We start from the raw sequence: 14452 nt of genomic DNA on the forward strand, positions 1-14452 counted from the left end.
AAATGCCAAAAGGAATGCCACCGAGAGGTTAGAAAAGCAAAAGGGGAATACGAAGAGGGGCTGGCCAGGGAGGCGAAAAACTTCAAGGCATTCTTCAGTATCGTAAAGGGGAAGCGACCAGCAAGAGAGGAGGTGGGGCCGTTGGACAATGGGGATAGGAAGGGAGTGATTAAGGAGGATAAAGAGGTAGCTGAGAGGTTGAACACGTTCTTCTCGTCTGTCTTCACGAGAGAAGACACATCTAATATACCGGACTCAGAGGAGCTCATGAGTGGGGAACAGGCTGAAAAATTGGAGCACATAGAGGTAAGTAAGGAGGATGTCCTCAAACAGATAGACAGGTTAGAATGCGGCAAATCACCGGGCCCGGACGGGATCCACCCAAGGGTTCTGAAGGAACTAAAACAAGAAATAGCGGGCACAATCCAGCATGTTTGCAACCTATCCTTGAAAACTGGAGAGGTACCAGAGGACTGGAAATTGTCACACCTATCTTCAAGAAGGGATCGAGGGGTGACCCCGGGAACTAAAGGCCGGTGAGCCTGACTTCAATTATAGGGAAGATGGTGGAAGCTATGATCAAGGACGGCATTTGCGAGCACATCGAGAGAAATGGCCTACTGAGAACAAGCCAGCACGGATTCTGTAAGGGAAGGTCATGCTTAACGAACCTTCTGTACTTCTTTGAGGGAATAAGCAGTCGGGTGGACAACGGGGAACCCATAGACATCATTTACCTCGATTTTCAAAAGGCTTTCGACAAGGTGCCACATGAAAGGCTGCTTAGGAAGCTGTGGAACCAAGGGGTGGGAGGGGATGTGCACAGATGGATCGAGCACTGGTTGTCGGGTAGACTGCAGAAGGTCGGAGTAAAGGGCCAATATTCTGACTGGCGGGGAGTCACGAGCGGTGTTCCAAGGGATCGGTGCTGGGGCCATTACTCTTCAACATATTTATCAATGACCTGGAAAAGGAGGCAAAGTGCGAGGTTATAAAATTTGCAGACGATACCAAACTGTGCAGCAGAGTTAGCTCCAGGGAGGAGTGTGAGGACCTGCAAAGGGACCTAGACAAGCTGGAAGACTGGGCAAACAAATGGCAAATGCGCTTTAACGTGAAAAAATGCAAGGTCATGCATATAGGGAAAAAGAACCCGTTGTTCAACTACAAATTGGGGGGGGCATTGTTGGGAGACAGCAGTCTTGAGAGAGACTTGGGTGTGCTGGTGGATGCATCACTGAAGCCATCTGCACAGTGCGCAGCAGCCTCGAAAAAAGCCAACAGGATGCTGGGCATCATAAAGAGGGACATAACAACCAGGACGCGGGAAGTCATCATGCCATTGTATCGAGCGATGGTGCGTACACATCTGGAATACTGCGTTCAATATTGGTCGCCGTACCTCAAGAAGGACATGGCAGTACTTGAGAGAGTCCAAAGGAGAGCAACGAAACTGGTAAGAGGGCTGGAACACTGCCCATACGCCAAGAGGTTGGATAGGCTGGGGCTCTTCTCTCTGGAAAAAAGGAGGCTCAGGGGAGATATGATAGAGACCTTCAAGATCATGAGGGGCATAGAGAGGGTGGATAGGGACAGATTCTTCAGGCTGAAGGGGACAACAGGTACGAGGGGGCATTCGGAGAAACTGAAGGGAGATAGGTTCAAAACAAATGCAAGGAAGTTTTTTTTCACCCAAAGGGTCGTGGACACTTGGAATGCGCTACCGGAGGAAATGATCAGGCAGAGTACGGTACAAGGATTCAAACAGAGACTGGACGGATTCCTGAGGGATAAGGGGATCGTGGGATACTGAGAAAGCTAACCAGGTAATAAGTATAGAAACCCAACCAGGTCGTGCATGTGCAAGACCGGAGGGTTAGGACTTCGATGGGAAGATAGGACTCAATAGGAAACCAAGGTGACAAGGGGGCCCCTTCTGGTGATTCAGACAGGTCGTGACCTGTTTGGGCCGCCGCGGGAGCGGACTGCTGGGCAGGATGGACCTATGGTCTGACCCGGCGGATGCACTGCTTGTGTTCTTGTGTTCTTGAGAAGCTACATCATAACATGGAATAGATTCTTAATTCTGTTGTCTGATGATTTTGTATGTGATGGTGGCAAAGTTTAATCACATCAAAAAGTGTGAGAGTCCCACCTACCCTGTCACCTCATTAAGAAGGTCAGCTAGAAAAAGCACTGAAAGTAGGTAGCCTTACCCAATCTGGACGCTCATTCTGGTCCCCTGGACGTTGGAGTGGTTCAGATAAGGGTGGCGAATAATCTCTCACAGCAGTTGTGTACTCCACAGGTCCTGTTCCAGGCAATGGAAGCTTTAGCAGAGGGTAACTGGGGGCAATAAGAAGGCATGTGAAAAAATTAGGACACCCCATGAAATAGTCAGTTCTTTGTCAAGAAATGTTCATACATCAATGTCAAATCTTTTTATTTTTTTATCTCTGGAAAAGAAAGTGATGTAATTGCAGATAAACCACAAAAATTTTCCTTGATTTATTCATGAAACAAAAGATATCCACAAAAATATGTATTCTAACTGAGGAACAAATTAGGACTCCCCCCACACATCCGCCCACTTAAAGTGGCTCAAATCATAAACAGGTGTATCATATCAAGTGCAAATGATTAGAACATCGTTACTCAGCTTTTTGAACAAAGTTTGCTCTACTAAAACATCAGACATTTAGGCCTGGATTCTGTATAGGACGCCCGGGACAGGCGTCCGATACAGAATCGGGCCTACACCCGCCCAAAATAAACCCAATTCTGTACAGACGCCAGTTACAGAACCAGGTTACTGTAGACGTGGCTGCTACACTTATCGCGGCAAGGGATCTTCCTGCAGCGATAATAACATAAGAACATAAGAAATGCCTGCACCGGATCAGACCTGGGGTCCATCCAGTCCGGTGATCCGCACACGCGGAGGCTCAGCCAGGTGTACCCTGGCGAATACCTTATTCACTCGTATCCCTCAATATGTCCTGCAAGAAGATGTGCGTCCAATTTTCCCTTAAATCCTAGAATGGTGGTTTCCTCCACCATCTCTTCCGGGAGAGAGTTCCAGGCGTTCACCCAGAATAACGGCCGCCAGTCCCCCACCCCCCCAAACGATCACGGCAGGAAGGAGCCCAACCCCTCCTGAGGAAAAAATAGCCAAGGAGGCAAAAAATTTTAAGCCGTTTTTTTCTATATATTAAGGGGAAACAACCTGCAAAGGAAGCAGTGGGGCCATTAGATGACCATGGAATGAAGGGAGTACTAAAGGAAGACAAAGCCATTGCCGACAAATTGAACACATTTTTTGCGTCTGTATTTACCGAAGAGGATATATCCAATATACCAGAAGCCAATAGGCTATACACAGGAAATTAAGATGGGAAACTGACAGGGTCGACAGTTAGTCTAGAAGAGATACGCAGACAGATTGATAGGCTTAAAAACGATAAATCCATCCATCCGAGGGTAATGAAGAACTGAAAGGGGTTATAGCTGAATTGCTTCAACTAATAGCCAATCTGTCAATCCAATCAGGAAAGATTTCAGAAGACTAGAAAGTGGAAGTGCTGATAAAGGACTGCATCATCGATCATCTTGACGGACACAAACTGTTGACGACCAGCCAGAACAGCTTCAGTAAAGGAAGATCTTGCTTGACAAACTTACTGCACTTCTTCGAGGGAGTAAATAGGCAGATAGACAAGGATGACCCAGTCGACATCATATATCTAGATTTTCAGAAGGCATTCGACAAAGTCCCGCATGAACTTCTACTTCGAAAAATTGTGAGCCATGGGATCGAGGGTGATATACTCACGTGGATTAAAACTAGTTGGTGGATAGGAAACAGAGAGTGAGGGTAAATGGACAATACTCAGACTGGAAAAGGGTCACGAGTGGAGTGCTGCAGGGTTCGGTGCTTGAGCCTATGCTCTTCAACATATTTATAAACGACCTAGAAATTGGCACGAGTGATGTGATTAAATTTGTGGACAATACAAAGTTGTTCAGAGTAGTGAGGACACAGAAGGATTGCCAAGACCTACAACGAGACATAAACATACTCGAGGAATGGGTCGCGAAATGGCAAATGAGGTTTAACGTGGATAAGTGCAAGGTGATTCATGTCAGTAACAAAAATCATATGCACGAATACAGGATGTCCGGTACTATACTCAGAGAGAGCCCCCAGGAAAGAGACTTGGGAGTACTTGTAGACAAGTCAATGAAACTGTCCGCACAATGTGCAGCGGTGGCGAAAAAGGCCAACAGAATGCTAAGAATGATTAAGAAAGGGATCACAAACAGATATGAGAAGGTTATCATGCCGCTGTACCGAGACATGGTACACCCCCACCTGGAATGCTGCGTCCAACACTGATCGCCGTACATGAAAAAGGACATAGTATTGCTCAAAAGGGTCCAAAGAAGAGCGACAAAAATGGTTAAGGGACTGGAGGAGTTGCCATACAACGAGGCGCTAGAGAAACTGGGACTCTTCTCCCTTGAAAAGAGGAGACAGAGGGGACACGATCGAAACATTCAAGATAATGAAGGGAATAGACCAAGTATAGAAAGAGAGATTGTTCACCCTCTCCAAGTTGAAAAGAACGAGAGGGCACTCGCTGAAGTTAAAAGGGGAGAGATTCCGTACAAATGTAAGGAAGTTCTTCTTCACCCAGAGGGTGGTAGAAATCTGGAACGCTCTTCTGGAGGCTGTTATAGGGGAAAGCACCATTCAGGGATTCAAGAAAAGGTTAGATAAGTTCCTGCTGTGCCAGAACATACGCAGGTGAGGCTAGACTCAAATAGGGCACTGGTCTTTGACCTAAGGGCCGCTGCGTGAGCGGACTGCTGGGCACGATGGACCGCTGGTCTGACCCAGCAGCGGTAATTCTTATGTTTTTATTGCTCCCGTCAGCTTGGATCACTGCTTTTCCACTTCCCTAATGTTCCCCCATCCTATTTAGCTCTTCCTTCAGATACTCCCCCATACTACTAAAGTCCGCATGTTTGAAATCCAGGATTTTGAGTCTTGTGTAGCTTCCCTTCCATTTTAACTGTTATATCAAATCAAACCATTACTGATGATCACTACTGCCCAGGTGGGCACCCACTTGGACAGTAGAGACACTTTTCCCGTTTGTGGGCACCAGATCCAATATTGCTTTTTCCCTCATCAGTTCTGTCACCATTTGTCTGAGCAAAGCCCTTTGAAGGGCATCCATTATCTTCCTACTTCTTTCTGATTCCGCAGATGGATCTTTCCAATCCGCATCCAGCAGGTTGAAATCAACCAGCAACAGCACTTCTCCTTTTTTTCTCCAGATTTTGGATATCTACAACAAGATCTTTATCAAACTGTTGCAATTGAGTCAGAGGGCTGTAGATAACACTCACATATATAGAAGTTCCATCTTCTCTTTTCAAAGCTATCCATAGCACTTTTTCCTTTCCCCAGGCCCCCTGCATTTCAGTCGCTTGGATATTGGTCTTTACAGAAAGCTACTCTTAAGAACATAAGCAGTGCCTCTGCTGGGTCAGACCAGAGGTCCTTCATGCCCAGCAGTCCGCTCACGCGGCAGCATCAGGTCCAGAACCAGTATAGTAATCCTCTATCTATACCCAGTGTTCTCCCTAGGGCCTTTCAGCTGGCCGGTCCGCCCGGGTAATTTAGATGACCGCCCAGCTAAATTCTGCTGCCTCCGCTGCTGCTCAACATAAAAAAAAAAAATAAAAAAAAGCTGGCTTGAAGATTTCACCTTGGGCGTAGCAAACTTATGCTCCGGGCCTTTAATGTGTGTGTGCCCGCTTCCCTTCTCTTCCCTCCAAAACCGGAAGTTATGTCCGGGGGGAGGGAAGAAAAGGGAAGCCGGCATGCACATGTTACATCCCCGAAGCATAAGTTCGCTACGGGCTAAGGCGGGAGACAGGTCAGTGAAGCTTTCCATTTGCTCTTCTTGCTGCCGGGTCCTGCCTACTTTCAGTTTCCGCGAAGGCAGGACCCAGCAGCATTTCCCCCAATCCCCCGATTGTGATCTTGGGCCGATCAGCCATCTTCTCCGACGGCAGAATTGACATTGGGGAGAGGAATGCTGGTCGGCCCGAAGTAGGGAGAGCTTGTGGGGGGCGGCGGCCAGCGGCTTTGGGGCCTGTTCCCCAATGGCAGTGACATTGGCAGTGGCTTGGGGGAGGGCAAGGAGAAAGAAAGTAAGAGGGCAGGAAGAGAAACAGAAAAAAAGAAAGGAGGCAGAAAGAAAGAAAGGGCAGGAAGAGAGGAAGAAAAAGTTGGGGGGAGGGGAATGAGGTCAGGAGGAGAGGAAGCATACAGGCTGAAAGAAGGGAAGAAAGATTGGATGCATAGTCAGAAGAAGAAAGTGCAACCAGAGACTCATGAAATCACCAGACAATAAGGTAGGAAAAATGATTTTATTTTAAATTTACTGATCAAAATGTGTCTGAATTTATATCTGCTGTCTATATTTTACACTATGGTACCCTTTTACTAAACCGCAATAGCGGTTTTTAGCGCAGGAAGCCTATGAGCGTCAAGAGCAGCACTGGGCATTCAGCGTAGCTCCCTGCGCTAAAAACTGCTATCGTGGTTTAGTAAAAAGGGAGGGGGTATATTTGTCTATTTTTGTATAGTTGTTAATGAGGTGACAGTGCAAAGAGTCATCTGCTTTGACCTCTTTGAGAAAACCCCGGAATATGAATGATTATTAACATTTTCTCTGCGTACAGTGTGCTTTGTGGGGTTTTTTTAAATTTTATTGTTGGTAGATCATTTTGACTTGGTCATTTTAAAAGTAGCTCGCAAGCCCAAAAAGTAGCCAATGGTAGACTTCAGAGGGTGGTGGTTAACAGTACCCTCTCTAAAATATCAGAAGTGACAAGTGAAGTACTGCAGGGCTCAGTCTTGGGCCCACTCCTTTTCAACTTATTCATAGGGGACCTGATTCAGGGGCTTCAAGGTAAAATAACACTATTCGCCGACGATGCCAAACTATGTAACATAGTGAGCGGCTCCGATTTACACGATAGTATGACGCAGGACCTGTTTTTGTTGGAACGTTGGTCATCTACCTGGCAGCTGGGCTTCAACGCCAAGAAATGCAAGGTATCCATATTCAAGTTTCATCAAGGTGCTCTGGTTTTGGCTACAGTATTTGTCACTTCCGTTCACCAGGTCTGGCTATCCGTTACTGTCTCATATTTTAAAGACTCACTCGTTATAATTAGCGGTGATCCACACGTCTCTTCATAATGGACATGTCCGATTTTAGCATTTGGATCTTAGTACTATGGGTTTGGTCTTTTCTGGTTTCCTTTCTATAGTCTGCTTTTCGTCTGGAGTCTTTTGAGTTTAGAATTACATTTTATGTCGTATTTTTGTGGTTATAATTGTATGACATGTCTAAATCGGTCAAGTTATCTATTCTTTCTATTATTTTTTGTCCCCTCATACAAGTGGCAGACCGCCCCGGGTGCCAGCTCTAGGGGGTACACAGCCGGCTGGATCCAGAACCTTCCAAGCTGCTCTAAATGGCAGCTGCACCTCAGCACAGCTGCAGTACTTATTCTGAAGCAGAGTCGGCAGCCGCACTGAAGTGCAGGAAGGTCCCGCGATGACTGCATTTGCCGCCTCTGCCTCCGGAAGACGTAAGTGACGTCGGTAGGGGAGGACCGGCAGCTGCAGTCATTGCGGAACCTTGCTGCAACTCCCTATGTCTGCCGGCCCACCCCCTCCAACGTCACTTAAATCTTCCAGAGGCAGAGGCAACAGAAGCAGTCATCATGGGACCTTGCTGGTTTGGAGGGAGAGAGGAGTATAGAAGGTGGTGGAGGGAGAAAAAGGAGGTCAGGGTGGTATGGAAGGGTGGTGGAGGGAGAGAAAGGGGGCAGAGAGACATAAGGGGGAAGGATACTGGATGGAATTGGGTTGGAGGGAAAGAAAGGGGGCAGATGCTGATGGAAGTGGGAGGAAGGGAGAGGATAGAGTGAAATGCCAGACCATGGGGGGTATGGGAGAGGGAAGGGAAGAAGGGGAGAGGGAAGGGAAGAAGGGGAGAGGGAAGGGAAGAAGAGGAGAGAGATGCCAGACCATTGAAGGAGGGAAGGGAAGAAGATGGATGGCAGAATAATAGGGGTGAAGGGAGAGATGGAAGGGGAATATAAGGAGAGAAGATGCCATATAGAAGGGGCAGAGAGAGGGTAGACAGTGGACGAAAGGAAGAGAGTGTCAAGACTATGAGGAAAGCAGAAACCAGAGAAGACAATGTAGAAAAAAATTCTATTTATTTATTTTTTTTGCTTTAGGGGAGATGCATCGCTGTTTCTGTGGTGTTGCATTGTATGCAGAGTCCAGCTTCTTGGTGGTTCAATTTAACCTTTGTCTACGTTTTTCTATTTTATCCCCCCTTTTACAAAACTGTAGAGCGTTTTTTTAGCACCGGCCATAGTGGTAATTGCTCAGAATTCTATGAGAGTCTGAACTGTTACCACCATGGCTAAAAACCACACTACAGTTTTGTAAAAGGGGGAGGGGTTAGTTTGTGATTACATACTAGGCGAAGGTGTTTTCTGTGTGTTCAAAAAGACATGGTTTTCAGTTAGGATTGACTGTGTAGGATTGATTTGTACTAGTCTGGCTTGTTTAGTTTTACATTGGGTGTATTGATGTACTGCTCATTGCAATATGTAAGATGCTGCCTTTTCCTAGGTACACTCTTGTGTGATGTGTGGATTGTTACTAAAATCATGTTTTTCATACAGATGGGGGGGGTGTAAAAAAATGATGGGCCTCGGATGTCACATATGCTAGGTACACCACTGCCTTCATAGTTTATATCTAATCCACAAGCCTGCTTTTAGGACCTACAGGGTATGTATCCCTCTGATTCGTGACAATTTCACTTCTCATGTTATCTTATCCATTCTTTTTATTATACAACTGCCCAGATAAGCATCATTCTTTGATGTGATTGGACCTTGAAAACTAAGGGCATCAGTGTTCTCCCCAGAAATTTTTTCCAGCCATGAAAAACATTTGCTGTATTTAGTGTGCCACAAAAAACATTTGCTCCGTTTAGTGTGCCGGAGTTAAAAAAGTTTGAGAGACGCTGCTCTATACCATTTGAATTGCCGCACGTGCTAGACGCTAATGTCAGCATTGAGCTGGCGTTAGTTCTAGCCGTGTAGCGTGGCAATTCTGCACGCGCTAAAAACGCTATTGCAGCTTAGTAAAAGGAGCCCTTAATTTTCCCCACCACCAAATTTCCCTGTCCCGCCCCACCCGGCTACTTTTTCATGCCACCCGTCTGGAAAAAATTTCTGGGGAGAACACTGTATACCCTTTTAGCCCCTCTTTCTTCAGGAAATCATCTAATCCCTTCTTGAACCCCAATACTGTACTCTGTCCTATCACACCCTCTGGAAGCGCATTCCAGGTGTCCACCACCCTTTGGGTGAAGAAGAACTTCCTACCATTGGTTCTGAATCTGTCCCCTCTTAATTTTTTTTTTGACCATCTCTGTCCTTTCTAAAAGATTGTAGATTGGTATGTTTATGTCCCATCTATGGAAATCACTGAACTATGTCTCTGTAATTGCTACAATATCCAAGTCTGCCTCTAACATCAGAGCTTGCAGGTCATGATTTTTGTTACCAAGACTATGAGCATTTGTGGTCATTGCTTTCCAGCTAGTTTTCAGTGGCAATTTTCTTTTTTGCCTATCTTTTTATTTAGTCTGACTTCCTGTTGCCTTGCTAAGAAGTGTATTTCAAAATACAGTGGTACCTCGGAATCCGAACTTAATCCATTCCAGAACCCCGTTCGAGTTCCAAGACAATTTTTCCCATTGAAAATAATAGAAACTGGATTAATCCGTTCCAGAACCCCGTTCGAGTTCCAAGACAATTTTTCCCATTGAAAATAATAGAAACTGGATTAATCCGTTCCAGAACCCCGTTCGAGTTCCAAGACAATTTTTCCCATTGAAAATAATAGAAACTGGATTAATCCATTCCTTGGTCTCACAAACTCAGATTTTCAAATAAATTTTCCGCTGGACAAATGGCTAATATAGATGGCCTGAAGGCTTTGCAGGAACAATGTGCTGTGGCATAGACAACAAGATCGGGCCCCCCAACTGGCATAGTCAGCAAAATTGGCCCCCCCAACCAGCATAGACAGCAAAATCGGCAACTGCAAGCAGTGCTCAGCCCAAAGCTTCCCTCTGACACAAAATGCCCAGGTGGAAACAGGAAGCTGCGTCAGAGGGTAAGCTTTGGGCTGAGCAACACTTGCAGTTCCCATACATTTGGATTTCAAAGCAGCATTCGGATTTCGGGGCAAAATTTAATTTAAAAAAATAGTTTGGATTCCAAGTTGTTCGAGTTCTGGGGCGTTTGGATTCCAAAGTACCATTGTATTGTTATTTGCACTGCTAATCTTTACTGCTATCACCACCTGTCTTTTGCTGGGGAAGGCCGCTGTAAGTGTCCTGCATACATATGCCACCCCATCTTCTAGTTTAAACACCTAGAAACATATTGCCTGACTTTCTCAACAAGGATTCTTTTATTTGCCATAGTAAGATGCAGTCCATTAGAGAATGACACGGTGACAAAATTCATCACCGTTCCCGTTCCCATCCCCGCGGATAACCGCGGGAAATAATCCCATGTCATTTTCTAGTGTCTATTTCAACCTCGGTCCTTCTACACCAGCATTCTTCAAAGCAAAGCTTGCGGGTCAGTGGCTGTGCTTATGTGAGCCAAGGATAATGAAGCCATTGTGACATCACTGATGTGATTGGCTCTTAGGCACTGGTGGAATGAGGTATTGTAACATCACAATATCTGCTCTGGATACCAGAGACTGTCATTCTGTAGTGTCTGTTTCAACCTCAGTCCTTCTACACCAGCATTCTTCAAAGCAAAGCTTGCGGGTCAGTGGTTGTGGCCATCCATACTCTGATTCTTCCCTCTCTCCTTAAAGAATGACATGAAGATGGTTTCCCGCGGTAATCCGCGGGGACGGGAACGGTGATGAATTTTGTCACCGTGTCATTCTCTACAGTCCATCACTACAATATAGTCTCTTGTTTTTCCATGTATTTCCCCATCTTATTATGTACCTAAAGCCTTCTTGATGACACCAGGCTCTGAGCCACCTATTGAGATCTCAGTATTTAGTACTCTTTCCTCTCCTTTTTCATATTAGGCAGTACTTCCAAGAAAGCTACATCAGTACAAAAGGCTTTAATCCCTCCCTCAGCTCTCAAAAAGCTTTCTGCGCCGCAAGTTGGGTATTGTTGTCTAGGTCATTTGCTCCCAAGTGGATAACATCAGCAGCTTTAGTTTCTTCCCTAATAGGTGAGGATCCTGGGAGACACTTCACTATTTTAGGCTCCTTGACTTCTGCTCCAAGATTAATGCCTCTGATGATGGAATTCCCTAACAGCAATAATTTTCTGGATTTAGCTTTCTTATTTTTCCTTTGGGGGTGCTGTTCTTCATGAGTTGCCTTCACTGTTTCTGGTTCCATCTCAATTCTTTCTTGCTTAGAATGTAAGCTCCTTGAAAGGGAATTTTAATACATTTCTGGATGTTTGGGGGCCTTTAACAAATTATTGTAATGAATAGATACAATTTTCCCCTTAATAGTACAAGTGCAAGATTGGGGGGGGGGTAGTTTTAGGTCCTTCATTAATTTTATGGAATGGTAGGAAAGATTTTATTATATGGTATATGTGTTTTATATTTGTTATGAAAAGGATGGGAGGGAGGGGGGAATAAGCTTTATAAATTGGATTATTGCAGAGTAACAAGTGTTGTATCCAAGTTAAAATGTTGTTACTTTTTGATGCACTTGTTTTAAGTTCTAAAAATTAATAAAGATTATTTAAAAAAAAAAAAAAAAAAAAATGTAAGCTCCTTTGAGCAGGGACTGTCTTCTTTGTGATTCTACAGCACTGCGTACGTTTGGTAGCATTATAGAAATAATAGTAGTAGTAGTAGTGTTCCACCACACTGGAACCATCACTAAGAACATTCTTGTCCTGACGCTTTTGTATTTGATGTCTCTGAAGGGCGCTATTTCCAGCAGGTATTCTTGGCTCGAGAGCAGGGCGTTTATCCTTCAGACCTGCAGTTAATGCCCAGTGAAAGCAAAAATCATTCCACCCATATCATGATTTTAGAGACCTCTTGCATAGCCCCTCTCAGCTATCTCCTCTCCAGGCTGAAGAACCATCACTTATTTATTTGGCTCATTTTATATCCCGTCCTCCTCAATGAGCTCAGAAGGGGTTACAGGTTGACATACATAATGTATAGGCAGACAGCTTTCTTCACACAAGAGTTCCTCCATGCGCTCTCTTTTTGTGCACCTCACCTTATACAATCCACTGCTGTGACTGAATATGTTGTATAAGACTTGTGGTTAAGTATATGGATCTAATGGTGTACCTGGGTTGGCTCAGGAGTTCCAAATGGAAGTCCTACCAAATAGAGCACATGACCTGGAACAGACTAAAGCCAAGGAAAAAGCCAACCAATCAGCCCTTGAGGACATAACCCTAGGCTTCTAGAATTGGCTGGGGCTCAGTTAAAATGAGTTTCTGATGACCAAGAGACTGCTTATAGCAACTCTTAAGACTAACTTGGGAGAGAGTGGCGCAGTGGTTAAAGCTACAGCTTCAGCACCCTGCGGTTGTGGGTTCAAAACCATGCTGCTCCTTGTGACCCTGAATAAATTCATGTAAACCGTTCTGAGCTCCCCTGGGAGAACACTATAGAAAATTGAATGAATGAATGACAGAATCTTTTAAATATTTTGCTTCAATTCTCCACGGCTAGTCTTTACTAGTACTGCTTCAGCTGTGGCCTATTTTCTGATTCCAGTTCCTAGTTTATGGTTCCATTGGGCAGGTTTCTGAGAGGACTGGAGCAGGCAGACACTAGTGGTTTCCTCCCAACACAGAATTATATCCATTTTAAAAACTGAGACATTATCTTTCTGTACTTACCAGCAGGCAAGAATGCAAAGAGCTGTGAAAAGGATGATGGGAATTGGATAAGATGCACACAGCAACCCATGGTTATAGAATGCCTGTGAAATCTTCACGCGCAACTTTTCAGTCAGGGTCATTCTCAGCTACTGTCAACTGGCCGCCATCATGGAATGTGTTCTCTGGTTAAGCAGATATCATAATGGCCATATCTTCTGCAGGGCACCATCAAGAAAACTGAAGGAAAAGAAAGCAATAATCAGCATACTTAAAACAGAAATACAGCCAAGAGGTAAGACTAAGCAATTTCTTTTGACCCTCCCCCATTCTCACAAGTTCATGCCTCCTGAGACTGTCCATTATGGTTATTGTCAGTGTATAGGAACTAGATTCAGCCTGTTTTTATAAAGACACCTGGCTTTGTGTGCATGAAAAGCCTGAGGTAGGCATTCCAATCTTTATAGAATTCAAAAATCTGCATTATAGCTCTGAAACCCCCAACATAAATGAGCGTTTCCTATTTTCCAGGAAGCACACATATGAAATGTGGAAAGGGGGGCACAACACATTTGCTAAAGTCTTCATGGTTTTTGATCATTTGGTGTGGATAGGACAGCAAAACAAAAAGTTACTGGTGAGGGGGAGGTTGGGGGAAAGGAAACCACCCTGACAGTAATCTCATAAACCTTTTCCTCTACTACTCAGTACACACTTTTGAAAGCTTTGTGGTTGTCAGAAAATGAGACACTAACATTCTCTGCCAGTGCAAAGTTCACACATCATCTACAACTAACAATCGGTGATTATTAGCAAGGAGAAAGGAGAGACTATTCAAATTGCAGGAGATGCAAATCAAATTTATGAAAACATTACTTTGGAACTGGAAGCTCGTCACCTTATGGTACAATTTGCTTTCTACCCTGTACAAAAGTTTAAAAACACTATACATTTCTCCCTCCGTATTCGCTGTGATAGGGGATTAACAGAACCGCAAATACTGAAAAACTGCGAATAACTTTTTTATATGTTATTCGCTGTTTTCTATTAAAAACCATCGTGAATATAGTGAAACTGCGAACAACATGGTGGGAGACCTGGCCTGTACCTAAAGGAGAGGCAAAACACGGTGAACAAAGTGCTGGGAATCAGCGATTTCTCTATGCAAGCTGCTGTAATTGGGGGGGGGGAGGAACCAGCAAACTAAAAACTGTGAATAATCGAAACCGCGAATGCTGAAACCGCGAATACGGAGGCAGAAGTATTTCAATCCTATATACTTCTGACAACTTTTCCACTCCATAAAATGACCCCTACACTCCGCCTAACCCCTCGTCACTAGAAAACCACACTTGTCCTTGTTTTCATTTCAATATTCACGTGCACTTTTCAAACTGGGGAAAACAATGGTGACCCTCTCCCCC

General features: G+C 44.7%; 1 protein-coding gene across 6 annotated transcripts in view; it reads right to left on the bottom strand.

Annotated features, from left to right (window-relative positions):
• The window catches only part of SCAP (SREBF chaperone), a 258977-nt gene that overhangs the window by 157443 nt on the left and 87082 nt on the right, over positions 1-14452 (bottom strand). For all 6 annotated transcript variants that reach the window (XM_033931922.1, XM_033931925.1, XM_033931923.1 and 3 more), the window contains 2 exons: positions 13050-13268; positions 2217-2346 (listed from right to left, as the gene is read on the bottom strand). In XM_033931922.1, the coding sequence (XP_033787813.1) occupies positions 2217-2346; positions 13050-13171 (252 nt within the window). In that variant the 5' untranslated portion in view covers positions 13172-13268. The remainder of the gene's footprint in view (positions 1-2216; positions 2347-13049; positions 13269-14452) is intronic.

This window comes from Geotrypetes seraphini, chromosome 2 (assembly GCF_902459505.1).
Source record: "Geotrypetes seraphini chromosome 2, aGeoSer1.1, whole genome shotgun sequence".
In the NCBI taxonomy this organism is placed as follows: domain Eukaryota; kingdom Metazoa; phylum Chordata; class Amphibia; order Gymnophiona; family Dermophiidae; genus Geotrypetes; species Geotrypetes seraphini.